Below are 26,321 nucleotides of genomic sequence, written 5' to 3' on the forward strand. Positions count from 1 at the left end.
TACAAAAAATTTGTATCAAATAAAAAAATGTATGAAGCTTCTAATATACATAGAATGAACAATTTTATTATAAAACTGATAAGGAATCATATATTGAAATGCACAGAAAATATAGAGAACAATTTCATTATGGCGCCGTATTATGTCGATGATCTATATATTGTCAAGTGCTTGGAATCAGGGTTTATTCTACCTGAAGCTTTTCTTTATTTAGATAAAAATAAATGCATTCAAAACAATGTGGGAATTCCTATTATTTTCCACTCATTTAGAAGAGCAAATGTAAAAGCTATATTATATAATCAGTCGGATATTGATATCAGATTTGATACCACCATTACCCAAAAAGACAAGAAAGATTTTTAAAATCTTAAAAAATATTGGTGACATATGCCATAATGCTTTTGTTTTTTATACTTTCTGACACATTTAACAATAAAAATCCTTGATGTAATGTTTTTTTTAATATTTTTCATAACAATACACTATAATACGGTATGCATTGTACATTTTTATATTTAAGATAAATGCTTATTTAAAAAAATCTACTTATATTTATATTAATAGAGTATCCCCTAGGGGACAGTGTAGTTATAAAATATTCTCTGATCTATTTGTTTGTAGAAATGTAATAATTTAATTTTTGGATTTACTAATAAACAACGGTCCACACGACTGTACATTTACAATGGATCCAGCCGATTTGATTGTTTCGTGATAATGTGATATCACATCCGTTTCTTTCTTCCAATTCATCTCGGTTTCTCTTGACATCAATATGTTTCCAAGATTATTAAAATTTATAATTTAATAAATAAATATTTGAACAAGTTGACTATTTTTGCTAATTAATGGACAATTCATATTAAATAATATATACATTTATATTATTTAATATCTATGTTCCTGGTTCGTTGCCAGTATATCTTCATTGGTTAATTAGTTGATGTTTTGTTATCCTAGCTCACTCTGCCTTTTGAGATAAGACTCATCCCATATATAAGCCGCACATTCTGGATTGGTTTAACGATTGGTTCAGAGGACAAGCCGACCAAAGTCGTTCGAAATAAATATCATACCTCTTAAATTCGAAATAAATATCATACCTTTTAAATATAAAAAAATGGCTTCACCATCTATAATTAAACTACGACCGCAGCTCGTCTGTACTATAAGCGAATGAGACACGCCGATATACAACCGTTCTATTTGGATGATTGTAAAGAACTGCATGTATTGTTAATCAATTGTCCGTAGGTACTACTTTCTTTTTGTATTATGCAGGTATATAAAATATTCTAATACCACGTAGAATTCTATATACTCCCCAAAGTGAGGTCAAAATATACGGTTTACAATAATATTCGAATTATTTTACAGTTCTAAACTAATCCAACATAGTTCATCATTTGTAGTTACAAAATCATCGGTAAGAAGAAACCATCTTGTATAAATAAACACAAAAAGTAAAAGTGAAAAAGCGTTAGGTTCGGCCGGGCCGAACTTTGGATACCCTCCTGGCAGGTACTTCACATTTCTACAAACCGATTATGTAAACAATAATTTTTAATAGAAAATTATACCCTCAGCCTTATGGCTAATTAGTGTGTATACACTTTCACACGCTGAAAATGTGCCTCATCGAAATATTGTGTCTTTGGACCAAATCCATGTGTCTTTGGACCAAATCCGTTTCAGAAAAAAAATTGATTTCATCCCATCTTATGTCTTCCAAATTTAGTTTAAGTCCGAATTTGAGGAATATCGGTCCATGCCTTCTGGTACCTCCCACACAGGGGCTACGGCTAAGCCAAAATGCGGGCTATAGTTCACATATAGTTCATTATCGAACCGTACTTTCCAGTTGTTTATCTCGATATCCTTCGCAGGTGAAATGATTACAACAGAGTGTTAGAATCAAACCCAAAACGCGGAAAAATCTGATAATTATATTAATATAAAAAATGGGGTTATATGGGGACTATGCCTAAAAGGGATTGACTATTAATAATTTTTGGTAGGGAGGTTTGTTTCCATATACGGCTACAAAATACCAAATTTCAGTTATTTCAGTTGAAAAACGCGCTCAAGAACCTCAAAATGCCGAAATTTGGGGGGTACCTTTATATGGGGGCTACCAAAAAAATGGATTTATATTTATAATTTTTAGTGGAGATTTTTGGTACCCAAAAAAAAAACCAATATACCAAATTTCAGCGAATTCAGTTTAAAAACGCGCTCAAGAGCTACCAGCAAAAATGGACCTATATTCTTAATTTTTTGTGGAGTGATTTGGAAACTTTTAGGAATTTAAAGTACTAAATTACAGCCAATTCGGTGGAAAAATACGACCAAAACCACCAAATTACTGAAAATGAGGAGGTACCGTTATATGGGGGCTAACAGAAAAAGTGAACCTATATTTATAATTTTTTGTGTATAATTTTAGTACCCAATAAGAACCCAATGTAGCAAATTTCAGCGAATTCGGTTGAAAAACGCACTCAGGAACCCAAAAATACCGAAAATTGGCGGGTACCCTTATATGGGAGCTATGCCTAAACGTGAACCGATATATCCCATCTTCGAACTTGACCTGCCTGCAGACAAAAACAACCCTATGCAAAATTTCAGCACCCTATCTCAATTCCTTCGGAAGATAGCGTGATTACAACAGATGGACGGACATGGCTAGATCGTCTTATAATTTTACCCTGATCAAGAATATATATACTTTATAGGGTCGGAAATGAATATTTCGGTGAGTTACAAACGAAATGACAAAATTAATATACCCTCCATACTATGGTGGAGGGTATAAAAATATCATGTATCATTCCTATTATAACTTTATGTTAAATGTTTGTTATGTTTGAAGTTTTATATTCCTATGTCCTAGCCGTTATATATTTATAATTTCACTACATTCAGATTCGAGTGGAAATGTCTCTATCCAGCTTTCCATATATTGGAGGATTATAGGAAGTAGGTGCAGAAAATAATGAATGATGAGGAGTTGCTTAATAGAATCGAGAGTTTTTAAACTCTAGGCCCATATTTCCAATGAAGAATGTACAAATGATTTACTACACCTGGCCATATTTTAACGGGAGGATATATTTTGTCAATTGCTGAGCCAACTAATCAGTAACCTAACCTGCATTAGATAAAACCCTGAATATGTGAAGGACTATTAAAAAGATAAAAATGTCAAGTACCGCAAACCAATTTAGAAGTAGGGTCAATTGCTGTCATCAGCGATGATAATATTACTTCCTGCGAATGAAGAGTTTGTAAAAATATAATATAAGTGCTGTAGTTGTGGTTTTTTTCATGTTTACGTTTATATATCAACTTATTATAGCATATTTATAACATGGAATGGAGTATCCAAAAGTTATTCGACAAAACCTTGTTTCTCCATTCTAGTTTGCAAATTTGTGGAGGCAAAAATTATTCGTTGCTGCATATATTCAAGAATGAAACCCCATATATTAGAACACCTAAAGCCAACACATAGTGGGAAAAAATGCAGATCTAGCGCGCAGAAAATAAAAGTAGATGCTTTACTGTATGTTTATCGATAATTTGGATAAGAATAGACTTAGATGGACAATTTTAATTATTTTATGAATAAATTTTGCAATTTGTTTTATATTAACCCACCAAGCGCAGATTTTTTTTAGAAAAAAAACTTAAATTTTTAGGTGAAAATAATATAACTAATAGTACACTTAAAATGGGAACTTCTTTAAAAAATTCCGAAACATTTGGAGGGTAAAAAGTGGGTTAAGGGCAAACACTACTGTTATTATATGTATCTTTATTATTGTTAATATCTAAAACATTAAACTATATATATTTTATACAATTTAGGCATTACTTATTAAATACTAATCACATTCAGAACCCGAGTTTTGATCTGAATTAGTTGGTAGCATTGGATCCTCACAATATCGATGGTTAAGAGATGGCTCACTATATCGATGGTTAAGATATGTACCACGAGACAAACTAAATATTTTTGGATCAGAAGAAAAAAATAGCAACCTATTGAAAAGATCCCTCATTGTTTCCTTACGACTAATTTTTTTTGTGTACAGTTTCCTGTAGTTTCGAAAGTCCTTATTTCCATGGCTTCTTCAGACATCATTCCTATGAGCAAAGCTGCACATTATATCAGCTCCATGCACTAATATTTTGTGTATGCTTGAAGGCATATAGAACCAAGGATATAATTCCAAGAAAAGAATAAATGTTTCCTCAGTAAGTTTTTTAAATGACTCTGCGTTTATAGTATATCCATAGACAATGGTTGAAAGGATAATACTAACATTTTTAATTAATTTTTCATCAACACCAGTTATCGACGATGCCAAGCCAGGTTGGCTAAAAAAACGCCTAGCAGTATTGCCATCGTTTGTTGTTCCGGATACTGACTTAGGTGTGTCAACAATAATGTGCACTTCTTCCTTCAAATCATTAATGATACGTGCCTTCCTTTCTTCTAAAAGTGGCGATCGGAACTATTAATTTTCGACTTTTTCAGTCATACCAGTCGGTATGAAATGTGCAATAAACATTCTAAACATCGAATCCTTGCATGTAAAGTAGACAGACCGTAGTTGTATAAGTTGATGTTTGGTGTTAATGACGAAATTTTGTTGTTTATAGCAAAACCATAATATTTTTTCAGGGTTCATAAAGTAGACCCTTTATCTGCGGTATTTGAGAAGACTCTTTTGGTGTACAGTTTCCTGTAGTTTCGAAAGTCCTTATTTCTGGATTCCATGGCTTCTTCAGACATCATTCCTATGAGCAAAGCTGCACATTTAATTATATCAGCTCCATGCACTAATATTTTGTGTATGCTTGAAGGCATATAGAACCAAGGATATAATTCCAAGAAAAGAATAAATGTTTCCTCAGTAAGTTTTTTAAATGACTCTGCGTTTATAGCATATCCATAGACAATGGTTGAAAGGATAATACTAACATTTTTAATTAATTTTTCATCAACACCAGTTATCGACGATTCCAAGCCAGGTTGGCTAAAAAAAACGCCTAGCAGTATTGCCATCGTTTGTTGTTCCGGATACTGACTTAGGTGTGTCAACAATAATGTGCACTTCTTCCTTCAAATCATTAATGATACGTGCCTTCCTTTCTTCTAAAAGTGGCGATCGGAACTATTAATTTTCGACTTTTTCAGTCATACCAGTCGGTATGAAATGTGCAATAAACATTCTAAACATCGAATCCTTGCATGTAAGGTAGACAGACCGTAGTCGTATAAGTTGATGTTTGGTGTTAATGACGAAATTTTGTTGTTTATAGCAAAAGCATAATATTTTTTCAGGGTTCATAAAGTAGACCCTTTATCTGCGGTATTTGAGAAGACTCTTACAACCGATTTCATTGAAATTTGAATTTTTATTTAGAAAGACATTTGGAATAAATGTATATTCAGTGTATGAGTTTAAAATCACTATTTGGGTTATATAACTATTCCATTTAATTAAATATCAATACTATTATCAAAAATGGACAAAATTCTATAATAATATATTTACAGAATGCACACGACCATCGCAATTTTATAAATAAAAAATACCATTTTTAACATTGGAAAAAACATTTATTTTAAATGTACCGTTATTCCGTTCTTAGTTATTAACTCGGATTATTTTATACGGACATAAGTACACTCAAGACTCTACTTTAAAACTGCATTAATGTTTTAAAGTTTCCTTCAAGTTCATTTTTTTATTTTCTGCGTTCTAGATCGTTATTTTTACCCACTGTGCAACTTATGCGAAGGGTCATCTTCGCGACCATCACATTCTAATCTAAACCCCGTCAGCACAGAATCCATAACCGCACATCATTACACATCACTATTTCCAACAGCAGTTGTAAACGTCCATAATGGAAAATTGGTCACACTAGAGCTGTGATTGATAATTGTTCATCCGATAGTAAAATCTCCAGACAATTAGCTACGGAACTACAAAACCACCGTTTAAACCGAAGATATAATATCATACGTTGAAAAGCATTCTAGTATATCTAGAAATCACTTAACTTGCTATAAGTTTGTTAAAAGCGACGCAAACCTGGATGAACTGCAATGAGATCTTTAAACCAATGTTATGGCCATCGAATGTGAGAGTGCGGCATAATTTTCCCAGGGTCCAACAGGAGCAACCTCCAGCTGAATTAACCATAGTATTGCCTCTATTAAAATATATTATAAAAATATGTCTGGTATACGAACTAAATTTTCTGATATTTTTATGGAAACATCACAATGTATGGGAGAGGGGGGACCTTTGAACACTTTATTTCTTTCAAGCCTCATAACATTTTTTACTTTATAATTTTTGGTTTTTTATAAGTTTTAACTAATAATAACATATGTAACCTTGAATGAATATACATATGATATACTTTAAGCTTTATATACATATTTTATTACATAAAATTAAACATAAACATAAATTAAAACATAAAACGACATAAAAGCAAAATTTTATATGGTGACAAATACAGCTAATTTCGTAATCTTATTAGCCCATTTGAAATTTTTGAGAAATCGAAGCCAAAAGTTGAAAACTCCGTTTTTTACTGGAGTTTACTGTATATGTTCAAAGGTGCCCCACCCGTGGTATTTTACGGACAGTTTGTAGGAAATGATTTACCAAAATAATTTACGCCGATAAAGAACAAGATTTTAAGAGCGCTTTTCAAAGTTGTGATTGTGAAAGTTAATTCATAAATAAGTCATGAATCCTGCGATATTTTTCTCTTAAAAATAAAGACAATATGTTCTGAGCATGTGCCTATTTTGAATCCAATTAATTATAAAATACCATGGTATATTCCACGTTTAAAAAAAAACTAAAGGACCTCAGGAACAAATTTTACAAATTTTATAGGGCCACAAATTATTTTAAGAGTCATACTAAATAATAATAAGTTTTTGTATAAACAATATATTTTTGATTTTGAATCTAAAATTAAAAATAATTCCAAGACATTTTTGTATTTTATTAGACAAAAGAGTAGTGGGGTACCGCAGGATTCTGTATTGGGCCCATTGCTATTTATAATGTATGTTAACGACTTGTTTAGTATGGTTAGCTGCCGGAATTGTTTATCTTTTGCGTTTGCTGATGATCTACAGCCTTTGTTTTTGAGTGATATTGTGTTTTTAGATGTTCTTCAAAATACAATCGATTTTATTACAAATATATTGGAAGGCTGGATGAGTGAAAATGGCCTAAGTATTAATGCAAGAAAAACTAAAGTTATGTATTTTGGTAATTTACCCGTCAATGCAATTTCTGTTTCCACCTGGAATGAAGTTATAGATGTTGTAAGCAAGGTAAATTGTTTGGGGATAATAATTGATAACAAATTGACGTATGGAAACCATGTGAATTCTATTGTGTCTAAGTATAACTTTACATTAAAAAAGTTGTACACATTAGACATTGTTTTGCCATATCTTATTAAGATACGTTGTGCATGCTCTTATAATGCCAATATTTTTGTATGGCCTTGAAGTCTTCAGTGGTAGTTGTGGTATGCTTAATAAATGAAAATGAAATGAAAAAAAAAAGAAATCTTCAAGTGATTTTTCAATCTCAATGGTGCTTGATTGTAAATATGTAACATCTTTTAATGATATTGTTGAACAGTTTGCTAAATTTTTTAAATCCAATTTTGTCCCAACTGATATTGTAGATGACAATTTTCCGTTAGATATTGTTCAGGAAGTCATAAATATGGGTTCTACTAAATTAAATGAAACATACGTATTACGTGGTTGTAAAATGTGAAAAGATTCAACTCAAATTGACATTGATGGTATTTGGCCTTACTTTTTGAAACACTGCAGTAAATCTATTTGTCCACTATCTTATAATTTTAATCTCTAAAGGAATATTTGTAAATAAATGAAAAATTTCTTCAAATTATCAAATTGCCACTTCCGGTATACCACAGGGTAGTATTTTAGGCCCCCTATTTTTTGTATTATTTATAAATGACATTGATTATTGTTTTCATTTTGGGAAATTTCTTCTGTACGCGGATGATATTAAACTCTTTGCCAAAATTTCATTTTTAACTTTGCCACTTCCGGTATACCACAGGGTAGTATTTTAGGCCTCCTATTTTTTGTATTATTTATAAATGGCATTGATTATTGTTTTCATTTTGGGAAATTTCTTCTGTACGCGGATGATATTAAACTTTTTGCCAAAATTTATTTTTTCCGTGATTCTGAATTGTTACAAGCTGATTGGTTTCTTGGGGTCAATTAAATAAATTGGATTTCAACATTTCTAAATGTGTTCGTCTACCATTTAGTAGGCGTTTACAAAAAATTTATACACAATATGATATTAATAATATTATATTGTCAAAAGTTTTTTGTTATTTTTGATTATGATCTTTGATTCAAACATCATATTGATTATACTATGCCTAGGGCTTATTCAGCTTTAGCATTTTTAAAACGCAATTGTAAAAAGTTTTCCAATCTATATACTCGCACATTATTATTTACAACTTTCGTTCTACCTAAGCTTGATTATGCGTCAGTAGTATGGAATCCATATTATGCTGTGCACATTGTTGATAATATTTTATTTTAGTATACAATAAACAAATGTATAAGATATATTATGTTTTGCTTATTTGAGATCCGGGTTATAGGAACATGTCATACCGTCAATTAGAAGACAAACAATGTTGGATCAGAATAATTTTATTTCAAATGCATTGAATACTGCTGTATTTACCCTATACGCTGTCAAAATTTTCCTTTTTTAATTTGTAAAATTCTAATGAAATTAAAAGTTTCCTGGTGTAAAACTAAATTTACGCAGAGGAAAGAAATAAATAAATTAGGGGGCCCAGCCCGAATAATGCTGTATCTACCCTATATGATTTCAACGTACGTGTTTGCTTCCGACTGTATCGGAGCTTGTACAGAGGGAAAATTTAAATCGAGGGATAGATGTATTTCGTTTAAATCATGGTTTGTAATACCATTAATGTATGTTTGAAAGGACAGTTGGAATCCAAGAACGATCACTGAATTCTACTTGGGAACTTACAACAAAAAATTAAATGTTTACAACGACACTGCGAAAACATGTTCACTCGTCTACATTCGGTCGACAACTGAAAAACTAATCAAAGTTTGTCACGTTGCTAGAAAATTTATATTTATAAGTTCGGCCGGGCCGAACTTTGGATACCCTCCACCATAGTTATATTGACAGGTACTATAAATGAAAATATAGGGAACATACCAAAAAGTGGACCTATACCGACATTTCTAAAAACGGATTATGTAAACCATAATAAAAATTTTAGAAAATTTTAAAGGATAATTATACCCTCAGCCTTATGGCTAATGAGGGTGTATACACTTTAACACGATGAAAATGTGCCTCATTGAAATATTGGTTCTAGTCCATGGTCCATGTTCCTTTGGACCAAATCCGTTTCAGAAAATTTAGATTTCATCCGAACTTTGCCCATCTTATTATTTCTTCCAAGCTTAGTTCAAATTCGAAGATGGGGAATATCGGTCCACTCCGTCTGGAACCCCCAATCAGGGGCTAGGTCTAAATGCAGCTATAGTTCATTATCGAACCTTAGGTTCTAATTTTTTATCTCGCTATCCTCCGCAGGTGAAATGATTACAACAGAGTCTTAGAACCAAACTCAAAACGCGGAACAAATCAGATAACTATTTTAATATAAAAAAGGGGTTATATGGGGACTACCCCAAAAAGGGGGCGAATATTAAAAATTTTTGGTAGAGAGATTTGTTACCATATACGACTACAAATTACCAAATTGCAGCAAATTCGGTTGAAAAATGCGCTCAAGAACCCCCAAATACCGAAAATTGGGGGTACCCTTATATGGGGGCTATCCGAAAAAATGGACCTATATTCATAATTTTTGGTGGAGAGATTTGGAACCTATTAAGAACCCAATGTACCAAATTTCAGCGTATTCGGTTGAAAAACGCGCTCAAGAACCCCAAAATTCCGAAAATTGGGGGGTACCCTTATATGGGGGATATCCGAAAAAATTCACATATATTTATAATTTTTTGTGGAGAGATTTGGTACATATTAAGAACTTGAAATACTAAATTATAGCCAATTCGGTGGAAAAATACGATCAAAACCCCCAAAATACTGAAATTAGGAGGTACCGTTATATGGGGGCTACCAGAAAAAGTGGACCTATATTTATAATTTTTTGTGGGGACATTAAGTACCCAATAAGAACCCAATGTACCAAATTTCAGCGTATTCGGTTGAAAAACGCGCCCAAGAACCTCAAAATACCGAAAATTGGGGGGTACTGTTATATGGGAGCTATGTCTAAACGTGGACCGATATATCCCATCTTCGAACTTGACCTGCCTGCAGACAAAAGACAACCCTATGCAAATTTTCAGCATACTCTCTCAATTCCTTCGGAAGATAGCGTGATTACAACAGACGGACGGACAGACGGACGGACATGGCTAGATGGTCTTAGAATTTTACCCTATAGAATATATATACTTTATAGGGTCGGAAATGAATATTTCGATGAGTTACAAACGGAATGACAAAATTAATATACCCTCCATACTATGGTGGAGGGTATAAAAAGGGGTTATATGGGGACTACCCCAAAAAGGGGGCGAATATTAAAAATTTTTGGTAGAGAGATTTGTTACCATATACGACTACAAATTACCAAATTGCAGCAAATTCGGTTGAAAAATGCGCTCAAGAACCCCCAAATACCGAAAATTGGGGGTACCCTTATATGGGGGCTATCCGAAAAAATGGACCTATATTCATAATTTTTGGTGGAGAGATTTGGAACCTATTAAGAACCCAATGTACCAAATTTCAGCGTATTCGGTTGAAAAACGCGCTCAAGAACCCCAAAATTCCGAAAATTGGGGGGGTACCCTTATATGGGGGATATCCGAAAAAATTCACATATATTTATAATTTTTTGTGGAGAGATTTGGTACATATTAAGAACTTGAAATACTAAATTATAGCCAATTCGGTGGAAAAATACGATCAAAACCCCCAAAATACTGAAAATTAGGAGGTACCGTTATATGGGGGCTACCAGAAAAAGTGGACCTATATTTATAATTTTTTGTGGGGACATTAAGTACCCAATAAGAACCCAATGTACCAAATTTCAGCGTATTCGGTTGAAAAACGCGCCCAAGAACCTCAAAATACCGAAAATTGGGGGGTACTGTTATATGGGAGCTATGTCTAAACGTGGACCGATATATCCCATCTTCGAACTTGACCTGCCTGCAGACAAAAGACAACCCTATGCAAAATTTCAGCATCCTATCTCAATTCCTTCGGAAGATAGCGTGATTACAACAGACGGACGGACAGACGGACGGACATGGCTAGATGGTCTTAGAATTTTACCCTGATCAAGAATATATATACTTTATAGGGTCGGAAATGAATATTTCGATGAGTTACAAACGGAATGACAAAATTAATATACCCTCCATACTATGGTGGAGGGTATAAAAGGGGTTATATGGGGACTACCCCAAAAAGGGGGCGAATATTAAAAATTTTTGGTAGAGAGATTTGTTACCATATACGACTACAAATTACCAAATTGCAGCAAATTCGGTTGAAAAATGCGCTCAAGAACCCCCAAATACCGAAAATTGGGGGTACCCTTATATGGGGGCTATCCGAAAAAATGGACCTATATTCATAATTTTTGGTGGAGAGATTTGGAACCTATTAAGAACCCAATGTACCAAATTTCAGCGTATTCGGTTGAAAAACGCGCTCAAGAACCCCAAAATTCCGAAAATTGGGGGGGTACCCTTATATGGGGGATATCCGAAAAAATTCACATATATTTATAATTTTTTGTGGAGAGATTTGGTACATATTAAGAACTTGAAATACTAAATTATAGCCAATTCGGTGGAAAAATACGATCAAAACCCCCAAAATACTGAAAATTAGGAGGTACCGTTATATGGGGGCTACCAGAAAAAGTGGACCTATATTTATAATTTTTTGTGGGGACATTAAGTACCCAATAAGAACCCAATGTACCAAATTTCAGCGTATTCGGTTGAAAAACGCGCCCAAGAACCTCAAAATACCGAAAATTGGGGGGTACTGTTATATGGGAGCTATGTCTAAACGTGGACCGATATATCCCATCTTCGAACTTGACCTGCCTGCAGACAAAAGACAACCCTATGCAAAATTTCAGCATCCTATCTCAATTCCTTCGGAAGATAGCGTGATTACAACAGACGGACGGACAGACGGACGGACATGGCTAGATGGTCTTAGAATTTTACCCTGATCAAGAATATATATACTTTATAGGGTCGGAAATGAATATTTCGATGAGTTACAAACGGAATGACAAAATTAATATACCCTCCATACTATGGTGGAGGGTATAAAAAGGGGTTATATGGGGACTACCCCAAAAAGGGGGCGAATATTAAAAATTTTTGGTAGAGAGATTTGTTACCATATACGACTACAAATTACCAAATTGCAGCAAATTCGGTTGAAAAATGCGCTCAAGAACCCCCAAATACCGAAAATTGGGGGTACCCTTATATGGGGGCTATCCGAAAAAATGGACCTATATTCATAATTTTTGGTGGAGAGATTTGGAACCTATTAAGAACCCAATGTACCAAATTTCAGCGTATTCGGTTGAAAAACGCGCTCAAGAACCCCAAAATTCCGAAAATTGGGGGGGTACCCTTATATGGGGGATATCCGAAAAAATTCACATATATTTATAATTTTTTGTGGAGAGATTTGGTACATATTAAGAACTTGAAATACTAAATTATAGCCAATTCGGTGGAAAAATACGATCAAAACCCCCAAAATACTGAAAATTAGGAGGTACCGTTATATGGGGGCTACCAGAAAAAGTGGACCTATATTTATAATTTTTTGTGGGGACATTAAGTACCCAATAAGAACCCAATGTACCAAATTTCAGCGTATTCGGTTGAAAAACGCGCCCAAGAACCTCAAAATACCGAAAATTGGGGGGTACTGTTATATGGGAGCTATGTCTAAACGTGGACCGATATATCCCATCTTCGAACTTGACCTGCCTGCAGACAAAAGACAACCCTATGCAAAATTTCAGCATCCTATCTCAATTCCTTCGGAAGATAGCGTGATTACAACAGACGGACGGACCGACAGACGGACGGACATGGCTAGATGGTCTTAGAATTTTACCCTGATCAAGAATATATATACTTTATAGGGTCGGAAATGAATATTTCGATGAGTTACAAACGGAATGACAAAATTAATATACCCTCCATACTATGGTGGAGGGTATAAAAGGGGTTATATGGGGACTACCCCAAAAAGGGGGCGAATATTAAAAATTTTTGGTAGAGAGATTTGTTACCATATACGACTACAAATTACCAAATTGCAGCAAATTCGGTTGAAAAATGCGCTCAAGAACCCCCAAATACCGAAAATTGGGGGTACCCTTATATGGGGGCTATCCGAAAAAATGGACCTATATTCATAATTTTTGGTGGAGAGATTTGGAACCTATTAAGAACCCAATGTACCAAATTTCAGCGTATTCGGTTGAAAAACGCGCTCAAGAACCCCAAAATTCCGAAAATTGGGGGGTACCCTTATATGGGGGATATCCGAAAAAATTCACATATATTTATAATTTTTTGTGGAGAGATTTGGTACATATTAAGAACTTGAAATACTAAATTATAGCCAATTCGGTGGAAAAATACGATCAAAACCCCCAAAATACTGAAAATTAGGAGGTACCGTTATATGGGGGCTACCAGAAAAAGTGGACCTATATTTATAATTTTTTGTGGGGACATTAAGTACCCAATAAGAACCCAATGTACCAAATTTCAGCGTATTCGGTTGAAAAACGCGCCCAAGAACCTCAAAATACCGAAAATTGGGGGGTACTGTTATATGGGAGCTATGTCTAAACGTGGACCGATATATCCCATCTTCGAACTTGACCTGCCTGCAGACAAAAGACAACCCTATGCAAAATTTCAGCATCCTATCTCAATTCCTTCGGAAGATAGCGTGATTACAACAGACGGACGGACAGACGGACGGACGGACAGACGGACGGACATGGCTAGATGGTCTTAGAATTTTACCCTGATCAAGAATATATATACTTTATAGGGTCGGAAATGAATATTTCGATGAGTTACAAACGGAATGACAAAATTAATATACCCTCCATACTATGGTGGAGGGTATAAAAAGGGGTTATATGGGGACTACCCCAAAAAGCGGGCGAATATTAAAAATTTTTGGTAGAGAGATTTGTTACCATATACGACTACAAATTACCAAATTGCAGCAAATGAAAAATTAAAAATTGGGGGTTTATATGGGGGCTACCAGAAAAAGTGGACCTATATTCATAATTTTTGGTGGAGAGATTTGGAACCTATTAAGAACCCAATGTACCAAATTTAAGAACTTGAAATACTAAATTATAGCCAATTCGGTGGAAAAATACGATCAAAACCCCCAAAATACTGAAAATTAGGAGGTACCGTTATATGGGGGCTACCAGAAAAAGTGGACCTATATTTATAATTTTTTGTGGGGACATTAAGTACCCAATAAGAACCCAATGTACCAAATTTCAGCGTATTCGGTTGAAAAACGCGCCCAAGAACCTCAAAATACCGAAAATTGGGGGGTACTGTTATATGGGAGCTATGTCTAAACGTGGACCGATATATCCCATCTTCGAACTTGACCTGCCTGCAGACAAAAGACAACCCTATGCAAAATTTCAGCATCCTATCTCAATTCCTTCGGAAGATAGCGTGATTACAACAGACGGACGGACAGACGGACGGACGGACATGGCTAGATGGTCTTAGAATTTTACCCTGATCAAGAATATATATACTTTATAGCGTCGGAAATGAATATTTCGATGAGTTACAAACGGAATGACAAAGTTAATATACCCTCCATACTATGGTGGAGGGTATAAAAAGGGGTTATATGGGGACTACCCCAAAAAGCGGGCGAATATTAAAAATTTTTGGTAGAGAGATTTGTTACCATATACGACTACAAATTACCAAATTGCAGCAAATTCGGTTGAAAAATGCGCTCAAGAACCCCCAAATACCGAAAATTGGGGGTACCCTTATATGGGGGCTATCCGAAAAAATGGACCTATATTCATAATTTTTGGTGGAGAGGGGGATTTTTGGTGGAGAGGGGGATATCCGAAAAAATTCACATATATTTATAATTTTTTGTGGAGAGATTTGGTACATATTAAGAACTTGAAATACTAAATTATAGCCAATTCGGTGGAAAAATACGATCAAAACCCCCAAAATACTGAAAATTAGGAGGTACCGTTATATGGGGGCTACCAGAAAAAGTGGACCTATATTTATAATTTTTTGTGGGGACATTAAGTACCCAATAAGAACCCAATGTACCAAATTTCAGCGTATTCGGTTGAAAAACGCGCCCAAGAACCTCAAAATACCGAAAATTGGGGGGTACTGTTATATGGGAGCTATGTCTAAACGTGGACCGATATATCCCATCTTCGAACTTGACCTGCCTGCAGACAAAAGACAACCCTATGCAAAATTTCAGCATCCTATCTCAATTCCTTCGGAAGATAGCGTGATTACAACAGACGGACGGACAGACGGACGGACGGACATGGCTAGATGGTCTTAGAATTTTACCCTGATCAAGAATATATATACTTTATAGGGTCGGAAATGAATATTTCGATGAGTTACAAACGGAATGACAAAATTAATATACCCTCCATACTATGGTGGAGGGTATAAAAAGGGGTTATATGGGGACTACCCCAAAAAGCGGGCGAATATTAAAAATTTTTGGTAGAGAGATTTGTTACCATATACGACTACAAATTACCAAATTGCAGCAAATTCGGTTGAAAAATGCGCTCAAGAACCCCCAAATACCGAAAATTGGGGGTACCCTTATATGGGGGCTATCCGAAAAAATGGACCTATATTCATAATTTTTGGTGGAGAGATTTGGAACCTATTAAGAACCCAATGTACCAAATTTCAGCGTATTCGGTTGAAAAACGCGCTCAAGAACCCCAAAATTCCGAATATTTTATATGGAGATCGTGAATACCGTATAATTATTTGTACTATAGTTCTGAATTCCACCTCTATTCCTACATTTAATATCGAGTTTATTACCATTAAGTACTCTTCATACACATAAGCACTACTTTCCGAAATCCACACTTTAGCAAAAACGTACAGGTTCCACATGTAATTCCATTTAGAATTTTTCGAACACATAATTATACATTTTCAAGACTACCTCTATACCGTCACCTCCACTAAATTTAGTACCAAAAACCCTTGGGTCTTTCTTTGTAACTCTCTGTAAATGACCATCATTCTAAATTTTATTTTTCCAGCTCTCTCCGTTACCAAAATTCAAATTATTCCAAATTTAGTGAATTTTCTATTCTACTTATTATTGGTACACATAAATTCGAGTTCCCAAAGTTGTCTTCATAGCTCAATACTACACTTCAACAGTAATCTATGTTCCAAATCTCAAGATTCAATCAAATACAAATTGTTTCAAATTTAGTACCATTTAGTAATTCTCATACTCATAGGTAAGAATTTCTAAAACTACATCAATCCTACACTCTAAAAGTAATCTTACTTCCACCAAAGTCCAAATTGTTCCAAATTTAGTGATTTTCGTACTCATAAGTACAAATTTTCAAATGTACCTCAATCCTTCTTTCAAATAGTCCAAATTTAAGAATTTCAGCTCTGTGTGAAACCATTCCGCACTTTTCGTACCCACATACCAAACCAATCTCAATATTCCAAACCTGCTTTCAATCGTAAGTCCAAATATAAGAATTTCAGCTCTATCTGTTCAATAAACTGTACCATATTTGGCACCATTCTGAACATTTCCTACACTCCCAAAGTAACCTAAGTTGCAACTTTCAGGATTCGAGTTCTACCCGTTCACCAAAGTCCAAATTGTACCAAATTTTTTGGTTGTCGTACCTAAATTAAAAATTTCCAAGAATACCTTAGTCATGCACTCCAATAACAACCTTAGGTCCACATTTAAAGATTCCAGCTCTATTCGTTCACCAACATCCAAATTGTACCATTTATTACTTTTCGTAGACGTAAGTAGATGTTATAAAACTGCCTCAATTTCCCACTGAAACAGCAATTTTATTCATTAATTTCAGGATAACAGCACTATCTATTCACATAGATCCAAATTGTACCATATTTAGTACTTTTCGTACTCATGAGTTCGAATTTCCAACACTGTCTCAATCCTTTGCTATAAGAGTAATTTTATTTTCAAATCCATCCACCTCTATCCTTTCACTCAAATCTAAATTGTACTAAACTTAGTACATTTAGTACAGATAATTACGTATTTTTAAAACTACCTCATCCTACACTCCAACCTTATTTTTAATTTAGTACCATTTAGTACTTTTCGTACAAATAAGTACGATTTTTTAAAGCTAATTCCGATTATCAAGATTCCATCTCTACACACTCAACTGAAGGTAAATAGTACGGAATTTAGTACCATTTTACACTTTTTATACACATAAATACGAATGTCTTAAACCATTTCCGTACATCAACACCACTTCCCAACCTGTATTCCATTTAAAATGTCAAGATTCCACCTATATATGTTCAATATATACCATAGGAACTAAATTCAGTAAAGTTTAGTACCTTTAGTAAACTTATAGGTCGAATTTCCAAAAACCCTTTTGCACATCTTTCTAACTTTCCATCAGTGGCCAACATTGCAAATTTCAGAATTCTAGCTCTTCCCGTTCGCTAATAAAAAGGGTACCATATTTGGTACATTTTAGTACTTTTCGTACCCTTCTACTTCAAACAAAACTTCCCTCATACCCCGATGCTACAACCCCATAATGTTTCCAAATTAAAATTTAGTACACAGTAGTACGAATTTAAAATACTTCTTACTAATCCCACACCCCCACAGTTATCCTAAATCCAAGTTTCAGATTTCCAACTCTATCGGTTCATCCACAATTCAATTTGTACCAAATTTAGTACACTTTAGTACGAATTTCCAAAACTTCCTACTTAACCCAAACCTAAACTCCACAGTTATCCTAATTCCAAGTTTCAGAATTCCAACGCTATCGGTTCACTCACAATCCAAATTGTACCAAATTTAGTACACAGTAGTATGAATTTCCAAAACCTCCAACTTACCCTAACCCTACAACCCCACAGTGACCCTAAATCCAAGTTTCAGGATTACAACTCTATCGGTTCACTCACAATTCAAATTGTACCAAATTTAGTACACAGTAGTATGAATTTCCAAAACTTCCTACAGACCCCAATCCTACACCCCCAGAGTGATCCTATATCCAAGTTTCAGGATTCCAGCTCTATCGATTCACCCTCAATTCAAATTGTACAAAATTTAGTACATAGTAGTACCAATTTCCAAAACTCCCTACACACCCCCACAGTGATCCTAAATCCAAGTTTCAGGATTCCAACTCTATCGGTTCATCCACAATTCAATTTGTACCAAATTTAGTACACAGTAGTATGAATTTCTAAAACTTCCTACATACCCCAATCCTACACCACCACAGTGATCCTAACTCAAAGTTTCAGGATTCCAGCTCTATCGGTTCACCCACAATTCAAATTGTACCAAAATTAGTACATAGTAGTACAAATTTCCAAAACTTCCTAAATACCCCAATCCTACATTCCACAATGATCCTAAATCCAAGTTTCAGGATTCCAACTCTATCGGTTCACCTACAGTTCAAATTGTACGATATTTAGTACACAGTAGTACGAATTTCGAAAACTTCTTACTTACCCCAAACAGAGATGCTAAATCCAAGTTTCAGGATTACAACTCTTTCGGTTCACTCACAATTCAAATTGTACCAAATTTAGTACACAGTAGTACGAATTTCCAAAACGTCCCACTTAACCCAAACTTTCACCCCCAGAGTGATCCTAAATCCAAGATTAAGGATTCCAACTCTATCGGTTCATCCACAATTCAAATTGTACCAAATTTAGTACACATTAGTAATAATTTTTAAAACTTCCTACATATATCGATCTTACACCCCAACAGTGATCCTGACTCCAAATTTAATGATTCTAGCTCTATTGGTTCGCATAAAATTCAAATTGTACCAAATTTAGTACCATTTAGTACCCATGACTATAAATTACTGAAACTGGGTAAAAAGAATTCCAAAACTACGTACATTCCCAATTCTGCACTCCGACGGTAATGTTAATTTCAAATTTCAGGACTCCAGCTCCATTTGTATCTCCAAATTGAATTTGTACCAAATATAGTATCATATAGTACCTTTCGTACACATGAGTACACGCTTTCAAAACCATCTCCTTAAATAGACTCTACATCTCATCCCTAAGTCGCATTCCAAATTTCAAGTTTTTAGCTCCATCAATTCACATTCTACGAAATTGTACCAAATTAAGTACATTTTAGTACTTTTCGGATATTTTTAGTTCGAATTTCCAAAAACCCGTTGGTACATCTATCCTACACTCAGCGACCACCAATCCAAATTTCAGAGTTCTAGCTCTACCGGTTCGCCAAATACAAATGGTATCACATTTAGTACTTTTTAGTACTTTTCGTACCGTCCTAGTACGAATTTCCAAAAACGCTTTTGTACATCTTCCTAACGGACGGACATGGCTAGATGGTCTTAGAATTTTACCCTGATCAAGAATATATATACTTTATAGGGTCGGAAATGAATATTTCGATGAGTTAATATACCCTCCATACTATGGTGGAGGGTATAAAAAGAAGACAAGTGCAATGTAGTATATAAGATAAAATGTAACGGGGACAAAACCAACTTATGCCAAAAGGTGTATGTTGGTACAACAAAAACCAAACTAAAGACAAGACTTTCTGGACATAAGTCGAATCAAAATGCAGACAAGCCATTAGAACAAAAGACGGCTCTTGCAGCACATTGCACAATGACGGGGCATACGCCAAATTTCAAAGACGTGTGTTATATTATTCTGTGAAAACCTTATTAAATAATTGTATCTTTTAGTATTTCCCTGAAGATGACTGTCGAAGACAGTCGAAATATTGGAGAATAAAAAAAAATAAAAAAGCAGAAAACAAAATACTGAATTTTATTTAACCTTAAGCCGAAACAAATCCAAACAAGAAAAATAATACATCACAGGTTAACAAAAACAACAAAAACAATTTTAGAAAATTTTAAAGGATAATTATACCCTCAGCCTTATGGCTAATGAGGGTGTATACACTTTAACACGATGAAAATGTGCCTCATTGAAATATTGAGTCCATGGTCCATGTTCCTTTGGACCAAATCCGTTTCAGAAAATTTAGATTTCATCCGAACTTTGCCCATCTTATTATTTCTTCCAAGCTTAGTTCAAATTCGAAGATGGGGAATATCGGTCCACTCCGTCTGGAACCCCCAATCAGGGGCTAGGTCTAAATGCAGCTATAGTTCATTATCGAACCTTAGGTTCTAATTTTTTATCTCGCTATCCTCCGCAGGTGAAATGATTACAACAGAGTCTTAGAACCAAACTCAAAACGCGGAACAAATCAGATAACTATTTTAATATAAACAAGTGAAAAAGCGGTAAGTTCGGCCGGGCCGAACTTTGGATACCCTCCACCATAGTTATATTGACAGGTACTATAAATGAAAATATAGGGAACATACCAAAAAGTGGACCTATACCGACATTTCTAAAAACGGATTATGTAAACCATAATAAAAATTTTAGAAAATTTTAAAGGATAATTATACCCTCAGCCTTATGGCTAATGAGGGTGTATACACTTTAACACGATGAAAATGTGCCTCATTGAAATATTGGTTCTAGTCCATGGTCCATGTTCCTTTGGACCAAATCCGTTTCAGAAAATTTAGATTTCATCCGAACTTTGCCCATCTTATTATTTCTTCCAAGCTTAGTTCAAATTCGAAGATGGGGAATATCGGTCCACTCCGTCTGGAACCCCCAATCAGGGGCTAGGTCTAAATGCAGCTATAGTTCATTATCGAACCTTAGGTTCTAATTTTTTATCTCGCTATCCTCCGCAGGTGAAATGATTACAACAGAGTCTTAGAACCAAACTCAAAACGCGGAACAAATCAGATAACTATTTTAATATAAAAAAGGGGTTATATGGGGACTACCCCAAAAAGGGGGCGAATATTAAAAATTTTTGGTAGAGAGATTTGTTACCATATACGACTACAAATTACCAAATTGCAGCAAATTCGGTTGAAAAATGCGCTCAAGAACCCCCAAATACCGAAAATTGGGGGTACCCTTATATGGGGGCTATCCGAAAAAATGGACCTATATTCATAATTTTTGGTGGAGAGATTTGGAACCTATTAAGAACCCAATGTACCAAATTTCAGCGTATTCGGTTGAAAAACGCGCTCAAGAACCCCAAAATTCCGAAAATTGGGGGGTACCCTTATATGGGGGATATCCGAAAAAATTCACATATATTTATAATTTTTTGTGGAGAGATTTGGTACATATTAAGAACTTGAAATACTAAATTATAGCCAATTCGGTGGAAAAATACGATCAAAACCCCCAAAATACTGAAAATTAGGAGGTACCGTTATATACCAGAAAAAGTGGACCTATATTTATAATTTTTTGTGGGGAACAGTACCCAAAAAGAACCAATGTACCAAATTTCAGCGTAAACGGTTATGTAAACCATAATAAAAATTTTAGAAAATTTTAAAGGATAATTATACCCTCAGCCTTATGGCTAATGAGGGTGTATACACTTTAACACGATGAAAATGTGCCTCATTGAAATATTGGTTCTAGTCCATGGTCCATGTTCCTTTGGACCAAATCCGTTTCAGAAAATTTAGATTTCATCCGAACTTTGCCCATCTTATTATCTTCCAAGCTTAGTTCAAATTCGAAGATGGGGAATATCGGTCCACTCCGTCTGGAACCCCCAATCAGGGGCTAGGTCTAAATGCAGCTATAGTTCATTATCGAACCTTAGGTTCTAATTTTTTATCTCGCTATCCTCCGCAGGTGAAATGATTACAACAGAGTCTTAGAACCAAACTCAAAACGCGGAACAAATCAGATAACTATTTTAATATAAAAAAGGGGTTATATGGGGACTACCCCAAAAAGGGGGCGAATATTAAAAATTTTTGGTAGAGAGATTTGTTACCATATACGACTACAAATTACCAAATTGCAGCAAATTCGGTTGAAAAATGCGCTCAAGAACCCCCAAATACCGAAAATTGGGGGTACCCTTATATGGGGGCTATCCGAAAAAATGGACCTATATTCATAATTTTTGGTGGAGAGATTTGGAACCTATTAAGAACCCAATGTACCAAATTTCAGCGTATTCGGTTGAAAAACGCGCTCAAGAACCCCAAAATTCCGAAAATTGGGGGGGTACCCTTATATGGGGGATATCCGAAAAAATTCACATATATTTATAATTTTTTGTGGAGAGATTTGGTACATATTAAGAACTTGAAATACTAAATTATAGCCAATTCGGTGGAAAAATACGATCAAAACCCCCAAAATACTGAAAATTAGGAGGTACCGTTATATGGGGGCTACCAGAAAAAGTGGACCTATATTTATAATTTTTTGTGGGGACATTAAGTACCCAATAAGAACCCAATGTACCAAATTTCAGCGTATTCGGTTGAAAAACGCGCCCAAGAACCTCAAAATACCGAAAATTGGGGGGTACTGTTATATGGGAGCTATGTCTAAACGTGGACCGATATATCCCATCTTCGAACTTGACCTGCCTGCAGACAAAAGACAACCCTATGCAAAATTTCAGCATCCTATCTCAATTCCTTCGGAAGATAGCGTGATTACAACAGACGGACGGACGGACGGACGGACGGACGGACGGACATGGCTAGATGGTCTTAGAATTTTACCCTGATCAAGAATATATATACTTTATAGGGTCGGAAATGAATATTTCGATGAGTTACAAACGGAATGACAAAATTAATATACCCTCCATACTATGGTGGAGGGTATAAAAGGGGTTATATGGGGACTACCCCAAAAAGGGGGCGAATATTAAAAATTTTTGGTAGAGAGATTTGTTACCATATACGACTACAAATTACCAAATTGCAGCAAATTCGGTTGAAAAATGCGCTCAAGAACCCCCAAATACCGAAAATTGGGGGTACCCTTATATGGGGGCTATCCGAAAAAATGGACCTATATTCATAATTTTTGGTGGAGAGATTTGGAACCTATTAAGAACCCAATGTACCAAATTTCAGCGTATTCGGTTGAAAAACGCGCTCAAGAACCCCAAAATTCCGAAAATTGGGGGGGTACCCTTATATGGGGGATATCCGAAAAAATTCACATATATTTATAATTTTTTGTGGAGAGATTTGGTACATATTAAGAACTTGAAATACTAAATTATAGCTAATTCGGTGGAAAAATACGATCAAAACCCCCAAAATACTGAAAATTAGGAGGTACCGTTATATGGGGGCTACCAGAAAAAGTGGACCTATATTTATAATTTTTTGTGGGGATATTAAGTACCCAATAAGAACCCAATGTACCAAATTTCAGCGTATTCGGTTGAAAAACGCGCCCAAGAACCTCAAAATACCGAAAATTGGGGGGTACTGTTATATGGGAGCTATGTCTAAACGTGGACCGATATATTCCATCTTCGAACTTGACCTGCCTGCAGACAAAAGACAACCCTATGCAAAATTTCAGCATCCTACGGGTCGGAAAACCGAAATATTACGAGCGCTGCTAAAAATTGTCGCGTATACGCTATGCTATAATTAATTTTTTATTTATAATATATTCACTATTTAATCAGTTTCCTCATTTAATAATTATTCTCATTGGTTTTCATTATTTTATATTCAGATTTCACATTATTTGCTAATATTAAATATTATATTATTTTAAATAAGTTTATAGTACAAACCTGCATGCCAATAACTGCATAAATGAAAAATAGCATTACAATTAAAAGCGCTACATACGGAAGGGCTTGAAATGATTTTATAAATGTCCAAAGTAGGGTCCGAATGCCTTCGCCTTTACTCAACAATTTTACTAAGCGCATAACGCGAAAAAGTCGAAAAAAATTTATTGATATTAAGCTGGAGCCTCCCTAAAAGAAGGTTAGTTATTTACAGGTCTTAATAAAAAAATCCGCTTACCTTCGCTTTATTACAGGATTGTCCATCGCAAGACGCCAATGCCTGCTCTTTTGTTTTTATTTCGCTATAGACGATGTCAATAAAGCTTCCTAACACAATAATAAAATCGAAAGTGTTCCAAGCATCACCGAAGTAGTTCTACATAAATTATATGCAAGAAAATATAATATTATACAATTAATGTGAAAACTAAAATATCTAAAAATTGTAACTGTCGTCGCTCTCACAAGTGTGTAATTTTGTAAAGATGGACAATAAAAATAAAAAAAATATGTTCAAATAAATAGAACGATCATATTTTAGTAAAAACACAGCAAACGCCTGAAAACGATAATAGTGACTTAATTTTCATTACCGAGAAACGGGTCAATACTTTTAAACGGCATGTAATATTTTCAAAAGGCCAACCCAATGGAAGTCATGAAAAATATTTGAAAAAAATATAATATACAGTCTTACCACAACGTCACGAGTTGTTGTTATTCTCTTCAAGAATAACTACATTCTCATTTACCGAAAATACTGCAAAAAACAAGTGAAAAAGCGTTAAGTTCGGCCGGGCCGAACTTTGGATACCCTCCACCATAGATGTACTGGCAGGTATTTGAAATGAAAATATAGGGAATATAAACCATAATAAAAATTTTAAAATGGATAAATTACCCTCAGCCTTGGAATCTATTAAGAACTCAAAATACTAAATTACAGCCAACTCCGTGGAAAATTACGATTAAGACCCCCAAAATACTGAAAATTATAAAAAAGGACCTATATTTATAATTTTTTGTAGGGACATTTAGTACCCAATAAGAACCAAATGTACCAAATTTCAGCGAATTCGGCTAAAAAACGCGCTCAAGAACCCAAAAATACCGAAATTTGGTGGGTACCCTTATATGGGAGCTATGTCTAAACGTGAACCGATATATCCCATCTTCGAACTTGACCTGCCTGTAGACAAAAGACAACCCTATGCAAAATATCAGCACCCTATCTCCATTCCTTCAGAAGATAGCGTGATTACAACAGATGGACAGACGGACGGACATGGCTAGATCGTCCTAGAATTTTACACTGATCAAGAATATATATACTTTATAGGGTTGGAAATTAATATTTCGATGAGTTACAAACGGAATGACAAAATTAATATACCCTCCATACTATGGTGGAGGGTATAAAAATGGGGTTATAATTTTTCGTAGGGAGATTTGTTTCCATATACGGCTACAAAATACCAAACTTCAGTGATTCCGGTTGAAAAACGCGCTCAAGAACCTCAAAATGCGAAATTTGTGCGTACCTTAATATGGGGGCTAGCCGAAAAATTGACCTATATTTTGTGGAGAAATTTGGTACCTATTAAGAACTCAAAATATTAAATTACAGCCAATTCGGTGGAAAAATGCGATCAAAACCCCCAAAATACTGAAAATTAGGAGGTACCGTTATATGGGAGCTACTAGAAAAAGTGGACCCATATATATATATATATATATATATTTTCTGTGGAGACATTTAGTACCCAATAAGAAACCAATGTACAAAATTTTTAGCGTATTCGGTTGAAAAACGCGTTCAATAACCCCAAAATACCGAAGATTGGGAGGTACTGTTATATGGGAGCTATGTCTAAACGTGGACCGATATATCCCATCTTCGAACTTGACCTGCCTGCAGACAAAAGACAAACCTATGGAAAATTTTAGCACAGACGGACGGACATGGCTAGATCGTCTTAGAATTTTATTCTGATCAAGAATATTTATACTTTATAGGGTCGCAAATGAATATTTGGATGAGTTACAAACGGAATGACAAAATTAATATACCCTCCATACTATGGTGGAGGGTATAAAAACACAAACAAATATTCT

At 34.8% G+C, this 26,321-nt stretch overlaps 1 protein-coding gene across 1 annotated transcript in view; it reads right to left on the reverse strand.

Annotated features, from left to right (window-relative positions):
- LOC133334981 (muscle calcium channel subunit alpha-1-like) overlaps positions 1-24,391 on the reverse strand; it is a 61,050-nt gene extending 36,659 nt beyond the window's left edge. Inside the window, exon 1 of the mRNA XM_061543292.1 lies at positions 24,207-24,391. Within this exon, the coding sequence (XP_061399276.1) occupies positions 24,207-24,347 (141 nt within the window). The 5' untranslated portion in view covers positions 24,348-24,391. The remainder of the gene's footprint in view (positions 1-24,206) is intronic.
- Between the last annotated feature and the right edge of the window lie 1,930 nt (positions 24,392-26,321).

The sequence above is a fragment of the Musca vetustissima genome, unplaced genomic scaffold (assembly GCF_032173495.1).
Source record: "Musca vetustissima isolate MV318-11 ecotype Yass unplaced genomic scaffold, APGP_CSIRO_Mvet_v1 utg40628, whole genome shotgun sequence".
Classification (NCBI taxonomy): Eukaryota; Metazoa; Arthropoda; class Insecta; order Diptera; family Muscidae; genus Musca; species Musca vetustissima.